This window comes from Neophocaena asiaeorientalis, unplaced genomic scaffold, assembly GCF_003031525.2.
Source record: "Neophocaena asiaeorientalis asiaeorientalis breed wild unplaced genomic scaffold, Neophocaena_asiaeorientalis_V1.1 scaffold204, whole genome shotgun sequence".
In the NCBI taxonomy this organism is placed as follows: domain Eukaryota; kingdom Metazoa; phylum Chordata; class Mammalia; order Artiodactyla; family Phocoenidae; genus Neophocaena; species Neophocaena asiaeorientalis.
Window position 1 is genome coordinate 6,316,618 of NW_020173922.1, and position 22,502 is coordinate 6,339,119.

At 40.0% G+C, this 22,502-nt stretch overlaps 1 protein-coding gene across 2 annotated transcripts in view; it reads right to left on the reverse strand.

The window, feature by feature from the left end:
- DIAPH1 (diaphanous related formin 1) overlaps positions 1-22,502 on the reverse strand; it is a 93,637-nt gene that overhangs the window by 59,399 nt on the left and 11,736 nt on the right. Inside the window, exons 2-8 of one of the 2 annotated variants that reach the window (XM_024752445.1) lie at positions 7,494-7,520; positions 6,328-6,483; positions 3,557-3,658; positions 3,093-3,223; positions 2,812-2,898; positions 1,904-1,967; positions 580-719 (exon numbers count right to left, since the gene is read on the reverse strand). In XM_024752445.1, coding sequence (XP_024608213.1) covers positions 580-719; positions 1,904-1,967; positions 2,812-2,898; positions 3,093-3,223; positions 3,557-3,658; positions 6,328-6,483; positions 7,494-7,505 — 692 coding nt within the window. In that variant the 5' untranslated portion in view covers positions 7,506-7,520. The remainder of the gene's footprint in view (positions 1-579; positions 720-1,903; positions 1,968-2,811; positions 2,899-3,092; positions 3,224-3,556; positions 3,659-6,327; positions 6,484-7,493; positions 7,521-22,502) is intronic. The other variant, XM_024752446.1, reaches the window with a different exon arrangement.

The window sequence follows — 22,502 nt, forward strand, 5'->3', positions numbered from 1 at the left end:
GATTTAGCTTTTGTTAAACCAAACCCCTCCACAAAAATAAAAATCTATCCTATACATGAGATTGGCTTTACAGGCATAAGCCATCTTTCCTTAATTCTAAGAAACCATCTTTTGGAGTGGCAGCTGTGTTAGAATTTAGTAAATATTTGTCTGTGCTAGAAAATGATCTATGAGACTGTACCACACCATTAACAGTGGTTACCTCTGCAGAATAGGGTTTGCCAAAGGGATGACGTTGTTAAATTGTACTTCATATACTTCTATGTTGTTTGAATTTTAAAAATAATGGTGTGTTACTTCTGAATTTTAAAAAATGTAAAAAGAAACCCTTGTCCTAGACAATACAGACATTAATGGAGATCTAGGAGATCCTGCTGTACCTTTGATAACCAGTGGTACATGCAGAACAGCTTCCATCTCTTAACAATCTTTCTTAAATATCAAGATACAGTGTTCATGTAAGAAATATAGTCTTACCTAGTATTTAAGACTAAGTGGACACCCAAGCAACTTAATATTCCTCTAGACTAAGGAAGACGATAAAAAAAATAGAGAAGAAAAATAATTCCAGTCACATACATGTCTTCTGGCTGTGGTAGGATACAAAGTGCAGAAAGCAGCTTAGCTGCATCAATCATCATGTTGGGAACAGCAGGATCCATGGCTCTGACCAGCAGCAGAATCCCTTCTTCTGTCTCCAACATGGTCTTGATTCCAAACTGGTAGGACAAAGAGAAAAGGGAGGCTTAAAGATGAGAGCATCTTAACCAAGGACAAGTTTACGGGTTCTTACGGATTGAATGGTCCTCCTGCCAAAATTCGTATGTTTAAGTCCTAACCCCCATTACCTCAGAATGTAACCTTATTTGGAAATAGTGTCATTGGCAGGTGTAATTAGATTACCATGAGGTCAGACTAGAGTAGGGTGGGCCCTTAATCCCATATAACGGTTATCTTTATAAAAAGGGGAAATTTGGACACAGATGTGCATACAGGGAGAACGCCATGTGAACACAAAAGCTGAGATTGGGGTGATGCATCTACAAGCCAAGGAATGTCAAAGATTGCCAGCAAGACACCAGAAGCTAGGAAACAGGCATGGGACATACCCTCTCTCACAGCCTTCAGAAGGAACCAACCGTATCAACACCTTATCTTGGACTTATCGCCTCTAGAACTGTGAGATAAATGAACTTCTGTTGTTTAAGACACCCAGTTTGTAGTACTTTGTTATAGCAACCCTAGCAAACTAATACAGGGTAGAACGCTTTTTCCAATATAGCTAAACAGAAATGAGCATAGCAAAATAATTTTCTAGCAGACACAACAGAATTCTATGTCTTCCAAGAATAAAAACTTTGATTCTTATGTTTCTTTTCAATGCTCCCCCTAAGCCAGTGAAATAATTATAACAAAATTAAATAGTGAGGAAGACAGATTTGCACTGAGGAACAAATAACTGTAGGATCCCTAAGTTTAAATACTAAACAGACAAAAAAAGAAAAAGAGGAAGAGAGAGAGAAAGAGAGAAAGAAAAAGAAAGGAAGGAAGGAAGGAAGAAAAGATTGTAAAGTAGGAATAGACTGGGGAAAGAACAACAACAGATAAGCAGAAAATAAAGTAAACCTTCCAAAAATAATAACTACAGGTCAGGAAGTTTAAGAATTAGCAAAAAAAGTATAAACAGAAGAAGAAAATTAAGCCTATCCTCTGAAACAGACATTACAACTGAGGGAAGAGATCCATAAAAGCATGTGTACGTGGTGATCAAAAAGTTACGGTACTAAAAGGGAAAGCTAGAAGCCTTGAACCTCATATTCCTAGGTCCCTTTTTGAGTTTGCCAACAGAAGAGAAAAAACAGCGGTCACGATGGGGGTTGAATGAGAATGGGAAATATCTTACCTTGTTGTTCATAAAAGCTTTCAAGCAGCGGATGATCTCATGCTTGTTACGGCTATCGTAGCTTCTGCATGTAGAAGACATAATCAGTGAAGTCCCTTCATTCTATACCCCTCCCCATTTGACTTTTCAATCTTGTAAACAAGGGTCTTAGGAACACTCCCAACTAGTAGCTGAGTAAATTCTAGCACATAGCACTCTACCCTAAAACACTGGCGAAAAGAGGTAGCTGAAGAAAGAACCATTGGTTAATCCTCTCATAAACCAAGAATTCAGTATTATATTAAAATCTTCCCTTTAACTCCCTGTAGGCTCCTAAGGGCTAAATTCTATCAGGATAACATCCCACCTATTACTGCTTGCCTCACTGCGTCAGAGGTTTCAAGTCTGTACGTTCAGGAGGTAGAGGTCCTGTGTTTTGTTTTGGAAAGATCCCAGGAAGTAGAGAAATCATTTTGGGTCAGGCTGGCTTCAAGGTAGCCTAACCTAAGACAGTGCAAGGTATCCCCAGAATTATTCCAATCCTGAAGACTATCATAAAGCTAGTCCCAAACTGATCAAGTGTATTATAAGACTTCTAAATGAGATATGACCCAGACCAGATCACAGGAGAGCTTTAGACTAAATCAGACCCTATTTCCAGACTGGATAAGAACCTGTGCTGGGAGGCTCACAATCTTATGTGGTATATATCTTGTGTTATTCACCGTGAAATTTAAGTTCCTCCTTTCCCTGTACCTAGAATCATCCTTCATTCTCCGGTCACCCCTATGATAAACCCCATTCTCAGCTAACAGCATAATATCCTAGTCCATTACTTTCCATTTAACTGCCATTTTCTCCTTTAGAGCAAACAGCCAAGTCCTCTACTACCCTCCACCTAGAAGATGCCAAGACTCGGAAGTCCTCACCCAGCAGTCTCCTCTTTCTCATCATGAAGTCGTTTAAGGATGTCCAATAAGGAAGCCAGGCCCTCAGCACCAAATGTTTGCACCCAACTGTAAGGAAGAGACAAAGACGATGCAATATCAAATCAAATCAATAAATATCCACCAAAACAAAGTATATCCTGGCAACTCTTTACTTCCAATCCAAAACAGTCTCATACTTCCCTGACTCCTTTGATCTTTAATCCCCACCAGTGAGCTCCAACACTGGGCTCTCACTCCTGTTACTACCTCAGAATCCTCACCTGACAGGGTTGTTGTTGAGGGAGACACGAAGGGACTCCAGGCAGCTGAGCAGAGGCACATCCCGCAAGCCCGACCTCAGCTCCTGAATGTACATCATAGCTGACCTAGAGCTCTCCTTTTGACTCATGCCCTGGAAAGGAGCATACATAGATTAGTAAACACTGGACTCAGTCATAAATTGGACCAGAATTAGTTAATACAGTTTAAACAATATATATATACCACCAAACTATGTGAGTCTCAGAATTTCCTTCCCATTACCTATACATACTTCATGAAGATCGAATCAGGCAAAAGTATGTAAGAAAAGCAACTCAAATGAGAGTAAAAAATGAGTAGGTTTATATAAAAGAATGAAATAAAACTGATGTGGACATGAAAAGTTCTATAAAAGTAGCAAAACAAACAGGTCCAAGATAAGGGCACAGTCTCCCATGTCGTGGGTACCTGCCCCAGGACTCACAGCCTTGGAGGTGTGCAAGTACTGGGACACCATCTCTCTCTTGATGATAATGTCCTTCTCCCTCAAAGGTTGCTGTTTTTCCTCATTCAGGTTCATATCCAACTAGAAATGGGAGGAAAAAAGGGGGAAAAATTGCCTTGAATTCCTTACAAGTTTTCAGTGTTTAATGTTTAGTATACTTAGTAAAGAGATGAACACACTAAATGCTTATTGAATAAATAAATTTTCCTGATCCTTAGAGACTTAAGCTATTATAGATGATGGGAATTCCTTAGGGATAAATATGGTTAACATTTTATTATAAATCCCAACAGACATTTTTATACACATACACTAAATTTTTCCCTAACAAAAGTGGACTCTCAATATAGAGGGAAAACTTATTTTGCATTATTGAAAGAAAAGCAAACATAGTATTTTCTGCACTTAGGATGGACCTTAATAATCTCTTCAGACTGAAGCACTGGATGACTGGCATCATGCAAACACCAGCAAAATCTGTACCACTCTAGGGCCTAAACACCCATTACCCCTGGTTAACTAAGTCCCTGTACAAACTCCTTTCCCATGAAGAAAGAACTGGAAACTGTGACAAATTCCCTCAACAGACATAACCTGGAGTGTGTCATTGGGGGAAAGGCTCTGCTTGACCCTGTTACATATATAACCATGTGTCTGAGCCTCCTATTTTTGTGAGCACAAGTTTAACCCTAACAAGTCCAGAATATTATTTGAAACGGGGAAAGTATAGGAGAAAAAAAAGGATATATTCAATTTCTTCCCCATGTGTGTGTTTGTGTGTGATGTGTGAAGGAATCACCACCACCAAACTGTCACAGTAATAATCTGACTTCTTTCTGACTCAATTCCTGGTGCTTTCTTCCTCCTTTTACAGATAAATTGAACAAGGAAGTTGCAAAATACTGGCCCTCAGGTTGAATCAGACCCAAAGATAAAGTATGTTTTGTCTGGCTAGCTCAACATTTTAAATTTGAGAGACTTCATATAAAAATATGAATTTATAGCGCCAAGGGATGCGATCAGCAAATTTAAGATTATGGAAAACTCTACAGGTCAAACAGTTTCTTCAACATAGTTTTTTATAACAAGAGCAAGGATTAAAGAGAGAGAGGAAAACCTATAGTTCAAATGAAACTTAGTAGAATATCACAATGGACCTTACCTGGAATTGTGATTTGAACAAACAAATTGTTTTTCTAAAAATGACCTAATTCAGGAAATCTGAATGCTGGCTATGATATTTGTTTTTTAAAAAACAATTTTTGTTTTTTTAAAAAAATAGAGATTTCTGGTTTCTTTTGAAAAACAGAAATACCTGGCACTACTGGGCTAGCATTCCCAACTGGAATGCTACAAAACCTACTGGAACTGAATCGTGGTTGGAGTTTATCAAAAATGCCAAAAGTCCTTCATTTTACTGCAGTCCCTTCTCCTTTTTATCATCTTCTATGTAGCCTGCTTAACTTATTTATGCTTCCTCCCTTGGCCCTAAAGACATTTAAATTTGCAATCCAAGGCCAAGAGACTGTCTTGATAGATCATACTCTTGGACTCTTAACACACTTGGATTATTATGAGACAAACTGAAAGTTTCAAGGAAAGGTAATAATAGTAGTACTGGTTGAGTGGTGACTACCACAGGTACCAGGCCTCAGTTTTAAGGGTTTTAAGCGCATGCTTTTAATTAAGTTAGGCCTGCCACTGATCTCTAATTGAATCTGAGATCATAAATCCAAGTTAATATATAGGTCTTATGAAACCTTATAAGCATGTACTCAAAACTTTCCAAGACTTAGCACTAGTGGACATTCACTCAGTGTCCTCCCCACGCAAAGGTCCTCACTGAAGTCAGCAAAGTCAGTCACATCCATGCACAGCTCATTATTGAACTGACCTCAGCCCCAACCTCTAAAGGTCTTCTAGTGATTGTAACATCAGAATTCTCTTTCCAGATTCACCACTAAGTAGAAGATCTTGGGCAAACGACGCCTTTCTATTCCTCAGCTTCTTCTTTCCCTCCCTCCCTCCCTTCCTTTTATTTATTTATTTATTTTTGGCCGGGTTGGGTCTTCATTGTTGCGCGTGAGCTTTCTCTAGTTGTGGCGAGCGGCAGCTACTCTTCGTTGCGGTGCACAGGCTTCTCATTGCAGTGGCTTCTCTTGTTGTGGAGCACGGGCTCTAGGCTCACAGTAGTTGTGGCACGCGGGCTCAGCAGTTGTGGCTCACGGGCTCTAGAGCGCGGGCTCAGTAGTTATGGCGCACAGGCTTAGTTGCTCCGCGGCATGTGGGATCTTCCCAGACCAGGGATCGAACCCGTGTCCCCTGCATTGGCAGGCGGATTCCCTGCGCCACCAGGGAAGTCACTCAGCTTCTTCTTCATATAGATTTTGTTGTGAATGTTTTAAAACTTTATCTACTCTGGCTAACCCAAAGGTGGTCATCACACTACCACAAGAGCTGTCCCACTCATTTTATATCTTTGTGGCTAAAGTGCTGCTGGGCTGCAGGACATTAACAAGGTGGTCAGTGATCAGATATTTCCAAGCCTAATTCATAGATTCCAAACGTACGGACTGGCGCTTGTATATGTAGTCCCTTCATTAATGGGACTGCTATTAAGAAGTTCTCTGTTAAGCCTGGAATTTTTTGTAATTAAAGGATAGTTAAGGGGGACTGTACACAAAAAAGGGCCCATCGTGCTCGTAAAAGCATTTTCAAGAAGAAGCAATGCTTTGGGGTGGGAAACTTACCAGCATCTGTTCAAAGAGTACTAGAACTTGCTCATCTGAAACATCCTGCAATGACTGTGCAGTGGGATCATCCCCATATGATGCAGAAGAATTTCTATGAGCAGAAGTAGGCTTTTCTTTCTCCTTCTTAATTCTCATGCTGGTAAATCTCTCCAGCTGAGAAAGAAAAAAAAAGTATTAGCAGTGATCCATTTTCATTTACACAACAAAGCACACATCAAATAGCCTCTAACTTCTTATACGTGCATGGCTCCTCTGGTTTGTGGCCAGTTCAAGGCTCTTCTGACATGAAAAAGAGAAACCAGTCTTCCTTGTACCTAATTTACTACACGGACTCTGTACTCTCACCTTCATCCAAAGATAAGAGGAATGAAGTATTAAGAATTGGAAACTCTCTAAAAAGAGAAAACCTTGTTCTTTAGCTCCCCTGTCATTTCTAAGCCGTCTAGCAGCACAGAACTGACAGCACCTCATGTGCAGAGTGCTCAGTAAAATGCCTTTTGTTTCCCTCTAGCTATGCAGTAATAAATATGGCCAGGCCCTCAGAGGATCTCTCCCTTCAAGAGGTAAGTGTGACCACAGATTTTAATAGATATAAGTCATATACAAGAAACAAGGAAATGCCTTAAAACCAGGAACCATTCCTTTTTCTTTCTTCTGTACGCTCCATAGCACCTGTGTTATGTAAGCAGCAAAAGTTCAGTACATATTCTCCAAAATCCCCTTTGCAAAGAATATAATCTACTTCAGGGGTATATATGTCATCTCTCTGTCAACCAAATGCTTATGAACCACTCCTCAAACCGCAAGGACAACTGTTCGATTCAAAAAGAGCTACCGATAAGCTGCAGCTTATCGGCACTACCTGATTGAAAATAACAGTAAATATCTGCAAGCATTCTGGGGCTTCAAATGATAAGAGTGACATCCAGACAGCAAGTCAGCTTGGAGTTTAAAGAACATGCCTAACCTTGGAGCCAATGAATGTGCCAGGGAAATGCATGCAATGGGTCAAACAGAGCAAAGAGTTAGGAATAAGCTTTGGGATGATCTGAGAATAGAACCCATATCACATTTATAAGTTATAGAAAGTCAAAGTTATTGCAACTGGTAAATGTCATAGTGTAGGAAGTGAGCCATGCACATGCTGAACAAAATTTCCTTACCTCATCTGCCATGAGCCGCTTCAGAGTCTAGGAACAGGAAAAACGAGGGAGAAGAAAGGGAAGAGAGATCAGTGAAATGCCAGGAAACCTCCCAAATACCAGATGGGTTGGGGAAAAAAAGAGGAGAAAATAAGTTGAAAGGATATAGGCTCCTTCCCACATGCTAGATTTCTGCCAGACTATTCCTTAGCACATTCCCTTAGGTAAGGGGCAGGAGTTTTAAGGTCACTAAAATATAATAACCCTTTGGGGAAAAAAAGGTGGAGAACTGAAAAAACTCTAAATGGGATGACTGATAAACCTATGAAATGTGTTCAACTGCATTAGTAAACAAGGAAATGCCAACTAAAACCACAACGAGGTATCATTTCACACTCAAGACTGGCAAAAATTTTCATGTGTGTCTGTCTAGTCACAGAGCAGCGGGAGCTCTCACACACTGTTGCTGTGAATGTAAATTGCTATGGCCACTTTGGAAAACAGTATGGCATGATCTAGTAAAGTTAAAATATGCAGATATATTACAACTCAACATATCAGTTCCTATAAATCTACCCTTCAGAAACTTGCACATATGTAGCAGGTTGTGTATAGCAAGAATGTTCACAGCAACACTGTAATATCTATCAATAAAACAGAGAACAATCCAAATAGCTATCAAGAATAGAATGGATAAACTCGTATAACGGTAGAGTGGAAAACAATTACACAAAGAAAGGGAATGAACGTATAGCTACTCACAAACATAAAAGTGAATGTATTATTTCTTTTACACTGAGATTAAAAACATGCAAGACTAAATTATATTATTTAGGATGTACAATTATAAAGGGAATGATTACCACAAATGGCAAAACAGTGGTTACCTGAAGTGGGTGGAAGAGTAATGACTGCAGAAAGGGACAGGGGGCTTCAGGGGTACTTATAATAATATTCTATTTCTTGATATGGATGATGGTTACATGGATGTTCTGTTTATAATTATTCTGTATGTTTTATATTCTCTTCTGTATATGTGCTACACTTTACCCCAAAAAATCTGAACAAGCAGGTATTCCAGGAAAGCAGGAATTCTTCATTCTAATACTTAGTTTTAAACCATATCTATTTTTGCTAATGTCCTTAGAAGAGTATAGTAAATGCCTCTTGATGAACTTTTCTCAACTAATGAAAAACTATTTCTGACACTGCCACAAAGCTACTTTACCAACCTTTTTACAGACGAGAAAAATCTATGTCCTTATGTTCATGTGCCCCATGTCAGAGTTCGGTTAAATCCAGTGTGACCTGTGAATCTTAACTTTGCCCTCCACGGTCCAGAGGAGGTCAACCTTCTACTGATGGAATGCTAATCACTCACCCAAAACCATACGATCCTTGCTCAGTGTCAATGGAATCTAAAGTTACTTTGTGTGTGCTGTTTACACAAAGTAAAGGCAGAAGGGCAGCAAAGGCAGAAGGATGATGAAGCAGAGACAAAAACACCCAAGGAGACTCACAGTTCCTTTTGTCACCACCCTGTCACCTGACACACAGAAGTGAAACAAGCCACAAAAAGGATGAATGTTTATAGTTAGGTTGCCATTGCGAAGCTTAAACTTACTTGCTCCTAGAGCAAGTGCTTCCAGAACCTTGTCCTCCAAACTCAAAATGTTCCCTCAGAACCAAGCAACAACCCAAACAGTTCTGGGATGGATATAACGTAGGTAACAGAACCTGGGTCTAATGAATCAATCTCAGCTGCAGGCTAAGTTAAAGAACAACAAACCAGCAACTTGTTCTGTCTGCAGACTCTTATTTCTCTTCCCTCCATCCCCACTATTGAAGTTCACGCCACTATGATCTCCTGTTTGATTTACTGTAATAGCCTCCTAACTGATCTCCTTGCCTTCAATCCCATCTGCCCAACACAAAATCCATTCTATATACTATACCCAAGAGTAATCGTTCTAAAATGCCAAGCTGTCCATGTTATTTCCCATTTAAAACCCTGCAATAGTTCCCTACTGCCCTCAGGTTAAGATCCAAATTCCTTAGCATGGCATATGACACTTCTGGCTTCTCTCCCTTGACTCATCTCGCAACAAACCCTCCGTTTCAAACTCTATGTTCTGGGCATCCTAACTAGCTTGCAGGTCCACAAACAGATCCTGCTGTCTCACAACCCAAGACTTTCTCTAGGCTGCTGTTTCCCTCAGACTAGACTGTGCTTTCAAGGCTAGCTCCAACAGGCCCTACAGGATGATACCTCCTCTAATTGGATGGGTACCTCTCCTTGTGTGTATATAGAAATAGGTACTTTCCTGTCTCACAGCACTAGAAGTGGATTACAACTCTCTTTTGATTGCCTCCTCTAGCCATTTCCAGACTAAGTTCCTTCAGGGTAGAGCCTAAGACTTAGTCATTATATCTCCTATGAACAAATACCATAATCTGGGGCTGCTCTCCTAAAATACCAATCCCTGCAAAAGCCCTCAAATCTATTCCACCTCTTCACTGCACTAGTGAAGAAACTGAAGCCCAGACAGGTGGAGTAAATCACTGAGGTCACATGAATAAGGGCAAGCTGGGTATGGAACTCTGGTCTCCAGATTCCAAAGCCCTAAATATTTGCATTCTCCAGATTCTTGTCTTGTTCCCATTTAATGCCCACTAACTGTTGCCTTTACATACAAAAGTAAACATCTCTTTTCTTAAGAAGGAAGAAACCAGTCTCCCTTGCTTTCCTTGGTGCATCATTAGAAACAGGTTTATTCCTTAAAAAAATTATCCATGCTTTAGTGCTCAATTTGAGTAAGGACAGTAAAAATGATCCATGCATTTCCTCAACTACTCCAACAGAGGGCAGCATCTACCAGCAAAGTGAATCACAGTACTACAGGCAAAATTCTGTTTCAGAACCCAACAGAACACCCAAACAGCAAGCTCAATTCCATTACTGAAATGGAACCTGCTGCTACAGTATACTGAGGGTGTATTAATTTACTTATTTAATACTATGTGTGCTTTCCTTACAGATCTTGAACATACAGTTTACAAACAGCTTTGTTTTTGTTTTTTTTTTTAACTGTACCATTAACTGTTTTGTGGATTCTCTGAGATACGCAACAAGAGGTTCCTAGCTCATGAAAAGTAAGAAGGACTAAAAATAGTGGAGACCCTGAAGATAAATGCTACTGGAGCTATATTTATGCCTTATGCCCCAGAGGTTCAAGCTTTTAAACACAGTCTCTAATGATCCCACCTACTTCTTTCTAAATGCTTCTACACTCACCTTTCTCCTTGTTTGCTATCAATTATTTTCTGCCCCCAAACTATAAACCCTTACTTATCTTCACTAAATACTTCATCGTCCTGTCCCTCCTACTGAGTCTTCCACTAAAACTATACTAAAACCTTTAACTACAAATATAGATACTGAAGGAAGCATAAATACGGAATGAAATTTTTTAGCATATCAAAATCTGCTCATGAATACAGATTAATAGGAACTTCCAGATAAAAGACGGTAGACTGAATCAAATTTCCCCGCTTTTTGAAACCCTTCTAAATCTACAGAAAAGGAATTTTTAGAAAGAAAAAATGATAGAGGGAAGGGAGCCTACAAGGTTGGGAAGAACAAGAAAAGCGTAATTGCAATCACCTTTTGAAGCTGGGACTAAGACCCAACAGACCTAAGAAAACTGAGTCCTAAACCTGCCATAGGAAAAGCTAATGACCAATCCAAATTGTACTTCAGGATCCTCAGCAGGCTCAGGAATTAGCAGCACCAGAGAGAGGTTCAAGCTTTTAAACAGTCTCTAATGATCCCACCTACTTCTTTCTAAATGCTTCTACACTCACCTTTCTCCTTGTTTGCTATCAATTATTTTCTGCCCCCAAACTATAAACCCTTACTTATCTTCACTAAATACTTCATCGTCCTGTCCCTCCTACTGAGTCTTCCACTAAAACTATACTAAAACCTTTAACTACAAATATAGATACTGAAGGAAGCATAAATACGGAATGAAATTTTTTAGCATATCAAAATCTGCTCATGAATACAGATTAATAGGAACTTCCAGATAAAAGACGGTAGACTGAATCAAATTTCCCCGCTTTTTGAAACCCTTCTAAATCTACAGAAAAGGAATTTTTAGAAAGAAAAAATGATAGAGGGAAGGGAGCCTACAAGGTTGGGAAGAACAAGAAAAGCGTAATTGCAATCACCTTTTGAAGCTGGGACTAAGACCCAACAGACCTAAGAAAACTGAGTCCTAAACCTGCCATAGGAAAAGCTAATGACCAATCCAAATTGTACTTCAGGATCCTCAGCAGGCTCAGGAATTAGCAGCACCAGGTACCTATAGAAATGGGCAGTTGGAGGGAGGGGGAGGCCCAAAAATAAGATTGGTTTGAAAGCTGTTTAAGAAGCAGCTGGACAGGTAGATTCTCCGTTACCCCCCAACACCCATCCCCCCATGCCATTGGGAGACTACCCTCCCTTACTCCAGCAGAAGCCTGGAAATTTATTCTTAGAAGACAGTAAAACACAGATCTCTGGATCAGGGGATGCCAGGCACAGTTGTGGGCAGAGATCCTATACCAAAAAGAAGAGTAATAATCTATGCATACTATAAGCTGAGATACCCAGCACCTTCCCCCTTCTAGTTTCTCAGGACCCCAGCACCCCGAAACCCTTACCCTCGAGGCAGAAGTTTGGAAGAGCCTTCTCTAGGGAACTGAAAAACAACATTAAGCTACTGACATAGTCCAAGCAGATGAACCGTGCCATCCAATATGGTGGCTACCAGACACAGGTAACTATTAAGCACTTCTAATGTGCCTAGTGCAACTGAAAAAGGAATTTTTCATTTTATTTAATTTGATCGAAATTTAAAATTAAAAGCTAATATTTTATTGTTATTGTTAAACGTAAGTATCAATATGTTTGGAACACGCTAGGTATGTGAATCTACCTTTCACCTGTAAATTTTTTCAAATCTAAATACACATCAAGTATCTTCATGAAAATTTAGCATCCAAATTGAGATGTGCTATAAATGTAAAATAAAAACTGGAGTTCAATAACTTCATATAAAAAACAGAAGGTAATAATTGTTATATCTATTACATGTTAAAATAATGTTTTAGATATACTGGATTAAAAATTTTATTATTAAAGTTAATTTCACATGTTTCTTTTCACTTTTTTCTTTCTATCTTTTTCTGTGGCTACTAGAAAATCTAAAGTTACATATGTGATTCACATTATATTTCTATTGGACAGGGCTAGCCTACAATAAACTGCACAGCTAACAAACCCTACCCATGCATCCAGAGTTACCAATGAGTTTTTTAGCCCCTCATTTTAAAACATTAACAGACAACCAAGGATTATCAAACACATGAGGAAAAATCCTAATAAGAGAGGGGGAAAAAGCAACTCATTATACAGAGACTATGCAAGAAAGAGAAAGATTAGGAAAAAAAATTAATATCCACACGGGAGAACATGCTGCCATTTTTTTAAATTGTTTTTTTAAAGTTTTGGCCATGCTGTGCGGCATGCATTATCTTAGTCCCCCGACCAGGGATCAAACCCACGCCCCCTGCAGTGGAAGTGCAGAGTCTTAACCACTGGACCGCCAGGGAAGTCCCTATAATGCCATTTTAAAAAGAAACATTCAGAGGAAAAAGAACCCTGAGAAACTGAACACATGAGAACAGAAACTCAAGAGAAAACTCAATAGAAGGGCTGGAAGATAAGAATTTGAGGATATCTCCCAAAATTAGAGCACAAAGACAGAGATGGAAAAATAAGAGAGTAAAGATAAGAAAATTAGATCAGTTTGGGAGGTCCAATATCCAAATAACAGGAGAACAGAGGAGGAAGCTATCAAAGAAATAATTCAAGAATATTTCCCAGTACTGAATGTAAGTTGGTGCAGCCACTCTGGAAAACAGTATGGAGGTTCCTCAAAAGACTAAAAATAGAGTTGCCATATGATCCAGCAATCTCACTCCTGGGCATATATCCAGAAAAAAACTATAATTTTAAAAGATACATGCAACCCTATGTTCATAGCAGCACTATTCACAATAGCCAAGACATGGAAACAACCTAAATGTCCATCAACAGGTGAGTGGATAAAGAAGACGTGGTTTATATATACAATGGAATACTACGCAGCCATAAGAAAGAATGAAATAATGCCATTTGCAGCAACGTGGATGTACTGAGAGATTATCATACTAAGTGAAGTAAGTCAGAAAGAGAAAGACAAATACCATATGATATCACTTATATGTGGCATCTAAAATATGGCACAGGGCTTCCCTGGTGGTGCAGTGGTTAGGAATCCTCCCGCCAATGCAGGGGACACAGGTTTGATCCCTGGTCCAGGAAGATCCCACATGCCACGGAGCAACTAAGCCCGTGCGCCACAACTGAGCCTGCACTCTAGAGCCCACGAGCCACAACTACTGAGCCCAAGCGCCTAGAGACCGTGCTCCGCAACAAGAAGAGCCACCGCGATGAGAAGCCCGTGCACCGCAACGAAGACTAGCTCCCATTCGCCGCAACTAGAGAAAGCCCGCACACAGCAACGAAGACACGACGCAGCCAAAAATAAATAAATAAAATAATTTTTTAAATTATAAAAATAAATAAAATATGGCACAAATGAACCTATCTATGAAATAGAAACAAACTCATAGACATAGGGAACAGACTTGTGGTTGCCAAGGAGGGGGGTGGGGGAGTGATGGATTGGGAGGCTGGGGTTAGCAGATGCAAACTATTATATCTAAAACGGATAAACAACAAGGTCTTACCACATAGCACAGGGAACTATATTCAACATCCTGTGATAGGGACTTCCCTGGTGGCACAGTGGTTAAGAATCGGCCTGCCAATTCAAGGGACACGGGTTCGAGCCCTGGTCTGGGAAGATCCCACTTGCCGTGGAGCAACTAAGCCTATGCACCACAACTACTGAGCCTGCACTCCAGACCCCGCAAGCCACAACCACTGAAGCCCATGCACCTAGAGCCTATGCTCTGCAACAAGAGAAGCCACTGCCATGAGAAGCCTGTGCACTGCAAGTAAGAGTAGCCCCCGCTCACCACAACTAGAGAAAGCCTGCGTGCAGCAATGAAGACCCGACACAGCCAAAAAAAAAAAAAAAAAAAAATCCTGTGATAAAGGAAAAGAATATAAAAAAGATGTATACATAGGTATATCTGAATCACTTTGGGGTATAGCAGAAACTAACAACATTGTAAATCAACTATAGGTCAATTTTTAAAAAAATTTTCCAGTACTGAAGGATAAGTTCCCATCACAAAAGACAAAAACAGATCACCACACAAAGGTATATCATGGTGAAATTCCAAAACACTGGGAAAACAAAGAAAATCCTACAGTTTGAAAGAAGGGGGACTTCCCTGGCGGCCCAGTGGTTAAGACTCCGAAATTTCACTGCTGGGGGAGCAGGTTCAATCCCTGGTCAGGGAACTAAGATCCCGCATGCCATGCAGTGCGGCTGGGGCAAGTGGGGGCGGGGAGGAAGGGAGGAAAACTGGTCATATACAAAGGAATCAGAGAAGCTTTGAATTTTTTAAACTACATACAAAAAGCTAAACAATGAAAAAAGGCCTTTATAAAATCTGAAAAAAAAGAAAACTTTCAACTTAGAATTCTATACCCAACCAAATTACTCATCAAATGTGAGTTCAAAATAGATATTTTCAGACATTGAAGCTTTCAAAAAATTTATCCCCGTGCACCTTAGGAAGCAATTGTAGGATACGCTCCACCAAAATGAGGGAGCAAACCAAGAAAGTTAAAGATCTGAAATACAGGAAACAGGAGATCTAACACATGAAAGAGGTAAAAGAAATCCCTAGGACAAAGATTCCAGGATCTTTGTGGTGATCCCCTACATTCCTCATGGCTTAACCCACGGATACCCTCAGAAGGAGCCCTTGTAAACACACAGAGAATCTAAAGTCAGACTATGACTCCAACACTTGGGAGCCTCCTCCTCAGGGTGGCAATATCGTCATTTAAATATAGTCTAGATTTTTGCTTCTTACTCAATTTTTATAATAATCTTTCAGTTATATGCAAACAATTATAGATAGAAGCACAAAATATTTTTTAAAGGGGCAGAAAAACATTTATTCTATAGGAATTTTTTATTCAATAGAATTGGATGGGTAAATAAATTTCTGAAGGTCATTAGCTGGTACAGGAAAAGAGCTTAACAAAACTGCATTTATTAAAATAAGATTCATTTCCTCTAAAAGATTCTCAGTATTATCAAATCTTACTTAAATTAACACAAATTGCTCAAAGGTACACTGCATCAAAAGTAATAGCATCAGAATAAATATACTTGGCTGGGCACTGCTCTGCATTAAGACCATCAATCAACATAAAAATGAAAAGCTGTCCCTTTGCTCTCCTTCCAGAGTGTAATTCAAAGCGCTGATTCAGTCACCACATCCTAATGTAATATGTGGTAAGATAAATCTTTTGGTTACCATCTACAGGAAATAAGAAACTTCCTAGAGACTTTACAGTTTGGTTTCTCTAAGAAACCAAAAATTAAAGTCAATCTCCCAAGGTATGCCCTATGAGGCCAAGCTAATTAAAATAAATTTATGACCGAATGAGTCTGAAACATACTCTGATCAATCATTATCATAATAAATGAAATCTAAAACTCCTCTTCCATAGCTGGATTTGTTGTTGTGGTGGTGGCTGCATCTATTAGCACTTCAGCTTTTTAAAAGTGGGCCGATCGGACTAAACTTGGCAGACTTTTTGGACAGAGGTTCCCTCTGTTTGCCTAGTAACAGAACTGGTCTTATTATAAGTTCAAGGATATAAGAAAATTCATCCAAGGCACTGATTCACTTCTACCCAATTCCCTGAATCTTTAACTTTTCCATCTAGTCACAAAAAGGGCATAGGATTCTCAGACAATTAAGGACAGTCTCTTGGAACAGGATACTCATGTAGCCTAACAAAAAGTAATTAGGTAGTGTCCTTAGAAGAAGAGAGGTTAGGAGAGATCTAATAAGAGAATATGATTAACCATTACTCTGATCACAGAGTACTTTACACAGCAAAAAGTGTTTCTAATTCCTACCAATGTGCTTCACAGGAACAGTTAATCATGGACTTTTACCTCATGAACCATGTGGCTAGCATACGGGTAATATAAACCTATTAGAGCAAGCCCATATTTCGGTACTTTCTAAAGATTTTGTTCAGGCTAACTAATAGGGGACAACTATATCTGAACTCTCGGCTAAGGGAGAACACCACAGGTGAATGCCACTTGGCCCCTGCTCTGTGATGATTCTAGGAGGCCCAGGTTTTTCTCATAACACCTATAATCACAATGCAATTCACTGCCTCAATATACTCAATTCCCACCTCTCCCTCTTCTGACATCCACACTTGCTCATGGGCTAATTCAGCGTGAGGGAAATATTTAGTGTGGTAGGTAGAATTCTAGGACGTCCCCCAAGATTCCCAGCCTGACGTACATACGCTGTATAATCACCAGGACTGTAAATATTATAGGATATCACTCTTGTGATTAGGTTATATTATTTAGCACAACTGACTTTTAAGAAGGGGAAATTATCCATGTGGGTCTGACCCAATCACACAAGCCCTTTAAACCTAGGGTAAGAGGTCAGAAACACAAGGATCCAACATGCCATTTCTGGCTTCAGCATAAAACAAGCCAAATGGCAGGGATTACAGGCAGCATCTAAGAGCTGAGAGCCAGCAAAGAAACAGGGACCTCAGTGCTACAACTGCAAGAGGCTGAATTCTTCCAACTTGAATGCGCTTGGAAGGTTTTCCTCCAGCACCTACAGATGAGAAAAGGCCCAGCTGACACCTTGATTTCAGCCCTGTGATACTCTGAGAACCCAGCCAAACTATCCTTGCTGGACTTCTGACCAACGGAACTGTGAGCTAATAAGTGGGTTTTATTTTAAGCTATTGAGTTTGTCATGTAAAAGTAGGCAACTAATACAGTAAGCAAACTGACAAAATTTATCTAGAACTTTAGCTAAAGGAAAAAGATCATGAGTCCTAATTTTTATTTATGGCATGCTAAACAACTGCAAGTATGATTCTGAGCAAATCACGTTAATTCTTCATGCTTCAGTTCCCCTATTTATTAAAAAACAAAACAAAACCAGACACACACTTCTTGGGACCACTAAGATCATAAAATGGAGTGAGAGAGCATTCTATAAAAGCAATTGTGCTCTTATTACTACAGAAATATATTTTCGTAAAATATACACATGTACTAGTTGACACGGTACTCCTACAACATGGCATAAGGAAAAAGTTATTCCTCATCTGTAAACTGCTGTATATTTAGCCATAGCCAATCATTTCACAAAAAGATCTAAAGGACTCAGCCAAGCCAGGCTCTAAATATTTTATATCAGATCCTTCTTCAGACCGTTATTGTAGCTGTTTCTGTGGACCAGATTGTAAGTTGCTTGGGGGCAAGAACCCATGCTTTGTTCATTTGACATGTCCAATATTTAATAAATATTTTAAAAATTATCATCACTCTAGGTTTAAGAACATCATCCTAAGCACAGTATATTCATCACTTTATGCAAATTGAACAAGCTAAAGAAAAGTTTCAAGTTAAGGTTTATGACAGTACAGTATGATTGTTATAGACAGCTCAGACCAAACCTTCAAGAATAATGTCTTTCCCTATGAATAAGGCCGGGGGACCCTGAGTGGTGCTTCAGCCCACATGACATATTTGTTAGTTGTCCTTGGAGAAAATATCCAATTATGGCACACATGTCACCTAGGGAGTCTTCCACCACCTGTGAAAAGCAATAAGCCTTCAGTAAAGACATAGGCTACCTATGGGTAAAATGGGAAGTAAGTCTCACTGCAGCCAACAACAGTTTCCTTTCAAGTCCTAATATACCTACCCAGGAAGGAACAGGTAAGGTATCTGTCATTCAGAATCAGAAAGAACAAAGAGCAGGGTCTGGCTCTGATTCATTTTTTTTATTCTAGCACAGGACTGACATTCAGTTTCTTAGGATAGTGAGACAACAGAGGGTCATAACATGGATGTGAATTCAGTTACCAACAAGCCCTATTCCAGCTTTGCCACAAGATTTGCTACATTTCCACTAAAGGACATTAGGCAGGGTAAGCTTTTTTTTTGCGGGGGGCGGGGGTTGTGCTGGGTCTTCGTTGCTGAGCGTGGCGGCTACTCTTTGGTGCGGTGCACAGGCTTCTCACTGCAGTGGCTTCTCTTGTTGCGGAGCACGGGCTCTAGGCGTGTGGGCTCAGTAGTGGCAGCTCGTCGGCTCTAGAGCACGGGCTCAGTAGTTGTGGTGCACAGGCTAAGTTGCCCTGCGGCATGTGGGATCTTCCCGGACCAGGGATCGAACCTGTGTCCCCTACATTGGCAGGAGGATTCTTAACCACTGCACCACCAGGGAAGTCCCAAGCTCTTCTTTTTATCCACCACAGTTTCAGCCTTCCTATCTTTAGGACTATGTTGTCTCACAGGGCTTGTGTGAAGAATAAATAATAAAATAGACGTAAAGCACTTTGTTTTGCAAAGTGTTTTGTAAAAGGTAAATAATATATGATGATGGAACCAATGAAACTCCCTTCAATTCCCACTCCTTATAGAGAAGTCAATTAGAACTAGAGAGAAGGAAATAATGGATACCTTCAAATGTAGGAAATTTTCCCTTCCATTTTAAAATAATGGCCCCAGGATGGCATGGAATGAGTCAATATCTCATATTCCATTTACAGAGAAACAAACTAGATTCTGACATCACTACTTATTAGTGCCAACAGCCTCAACAGGAGTTGTGTAGAACTGGAGTACCCACTTCAAAAAAGAAAATCAAAGAAAAAAGGTATATCAGAGGAAAGGAAGTCTAAAACAAGAACACCAAATGACTAGAAATTGAAAAATATGAAAGAACTCTAAAGCTAATTTACCATTATAAAGTTAAATGTGCTTAAGGGAAAGAAAACTGAAGATTATCTAGCAACCCCCAGAAATGAGATGGCACACTCATGTTCTCCATGACTGCTAAGGAAAAAGTGCTAAAGGAACAAGTAAGACTCTAGCAGCTCATCCACTTAGTTCCACACTGCCTCAGCAGCCCCACAGCTAAACTCAGTATTGGAGAGTTAAATTTGTGACAACTCATACAAGAGATAACACAGGAAACACAGTAGAGGAGAGTCCAAGATCTTTTTTTTTTTTTTTTTGTGGTACGTGGGCCTCTCACTGTTGTGGCCTCTCCCGCTACGGAGCACAGGCTCCGGACACGCAGGCTCAGCGGCCATGGCCCACGGGCCTAGCCGCTCCGCGGCATGTGGGATCCTCCCGGACCAGGGCATGAACCCGTGTCCCCTGCATCGGCAGGCGGACTCTCAACCACTGTGCCACCAGGGAAGCCCCCCAAGATCTTTTATTCCTAATTAAAAGACGTCTTTCAATCTACCCCTGCCTTCCAGAATCAGTATCTTTATCCTGATACAACCCAGGGAGCCCAGAAAGATTCCAGGCAGTGGCCCATGTGAAGCACAAGTTAGAAATGCCATATAGGGGACTTCCCTGGTGGTCCAGTGGTTAAGAATCTGCCTTCCAAAGCAGAGGACGTCGGTTCGATCCCTGGTTGGGAAACTAATATCCCACATGCCGTGGGGCAACTAAGCCCATATGCCACAACTACAGAGCCCGTGTGCTGCAACTACAGAGCCCACATGCTCTGGAGCCCGTGCGCCACAACTAGAGAGAAACCCGCCTGCCGCAACGAAAGATCCGCGTGCTGCAACTAAGACCCGACGCAGCCAAAAAAAAAAAAAAAAAAAAAAAAAAATACATTTTTTAAAGGCCATGTAAAGAACATTATTAGGTAACTGTACTCCATCCCCTGTTTCAGTAATTATAAACTTGAAGCAATTTGCTTATAAATTCAAAGCAACAAACTCAATTTCCCTCACGACTGTCCAAAACTGTTTAGAGTCTGCTTTCCAATAAACCACATTTCCCGACTATAATTAAAATGAGGGGAAAAAACTATCTTAATATTAGAATTCAATCCTCTGAGAGACAGGTCCAGTATGTTCGAACAGTTCTCTAATAGTCCAAGAAGGCAAGTCTCTTGGGGAAAAGGAGAGGGCAACTCCAGCTTAGCTCATCCTGAAGCTAAGGACTGGCAGAGACTGCATCCTAGATAGCTGATAGCCTAGAGGAAGAAGGACAGTCCACTCAGGTTTCACTATTCCAGCTCAGCAGAACAGGTGGAAACCAGGCTGGGAACATTGCATTCTTCCTCTATGTCCATGCACACAAACTGCCAGCCCCCTGCACTACGAAGCACTCAAGGGCCGGGAAAACAAGTTGTCACTAGAGAAAGTGCTCAGATTCTAGAAGCCCTAGTTTCCTATCAAGTACCACATGGCGTGGCAGACACGTTCCTCTCCTTTGCTGTCAGGAAGGAGGTGCACACACATTCTGTCATCTGGTGAGAGGGCAGAGTAAGCAAAGCTTCCTCCCTTTCAAACATCCAAAGGTTCTAATAAAACTTTCAAATACACATATAGAAAACAATAAATAACGTTAACCTACTTTTCCAAAGTTTTGACATACTTCTCAAGCTCCAAATACTGATACTTGTTCTTTACTTTCTTATTAGGCCTCTCTCTTCACTGCCTTAGCTTAGAGAAGCTAAGAAAAAAAGGGGTGTTGTTCATTCATTTGGAAACAGTCCATGACTCAGGAATGCTGTTTCCCAATCTCCGTAGCAACTGTCTTCTCCTCCCATGTTGTGATGTGAGTAGCAGGACATCTACTCTTTCTCAAGGGTGAGCACATGAATGACACACCCAACGGCCTGACAGACAGGAAGTTCCTGCAGCTAATATTGCTTCTACATACAGGCACCAAGCAAGAGGCCACCTTGTTTTAAATCCCATTCTCAAACCCTTCATTTCTAAATGATGGTTACACTTCTTCTACCCTCACATCATTCCTGAATATACGAAGTAATCACGACCTACTGATAATAGCTTAACTGATCCAAAAATTATACTACTACTCAAAAAGCCAGACTTGATCTTATGAAACCACAGTAAACATTTACTGGCCTTTTACAAATCTAGAATTAAGATTTTATTTTGAGAAAATTTGGGGAAGGGACGGGGGAGACAGCATGAGGTGAAATCTCATTACTCCTCTATAACCAGAAATATAAGCAAGAGTTAAAACAAGAAACTTCCGATACTTCTAGCAACCATACTTGTGTGGAACTATGTTCTAATGCAAACACATTACAGAATTTCATGCCAAAGTACTTAGGCTCCAAAGAGACTTCCATGTACCATGTATTTTTCTCTTTGGTTCTAACTACTGAAAAATAACTAAAATTTCTGGAAAACGAGTTAGGATATTGTTTTACTCTATTTTTATACACATCTACATTTTCTTAGAAAAATGTGTATCACTTTTATGATACAAATACATTTCCAGGGAATTACCTGGTGGTCCAGTGGTTAGGATTCCATGCTTTCACTGAGGGCTGGGGTTCGATCCCTGGTCGGGGAACTAAGATCCCACAAGCCGTGCGGTGCGGCCAAAGCAAAATAAAACAAAATTTCCATTTCAAACGAAAGTACCAATTTTCAAAGATTAGAAAGCTGAAAAATGTTTATGACACATTGTTTTAAAAGCAGAAAGTGTGTAGCAACTGTAATTGCAATGTTGTAAAAATATCTGTGCATAGAGATGACTAGAATATTCAAATACTAAGTGAAATAAAAAATAAAAATTGGGGGTTCTTAGATTTTGCTATTTTGAAAATGTATGTATATGCCTTTTCAAAAAGAGTATAAAAAATTATTTTAAAAGAGTATAAAAATTAGCACAGCATCGAAAAGCAAAATATCCAATATTCATATTCAAAATACCCACCAGC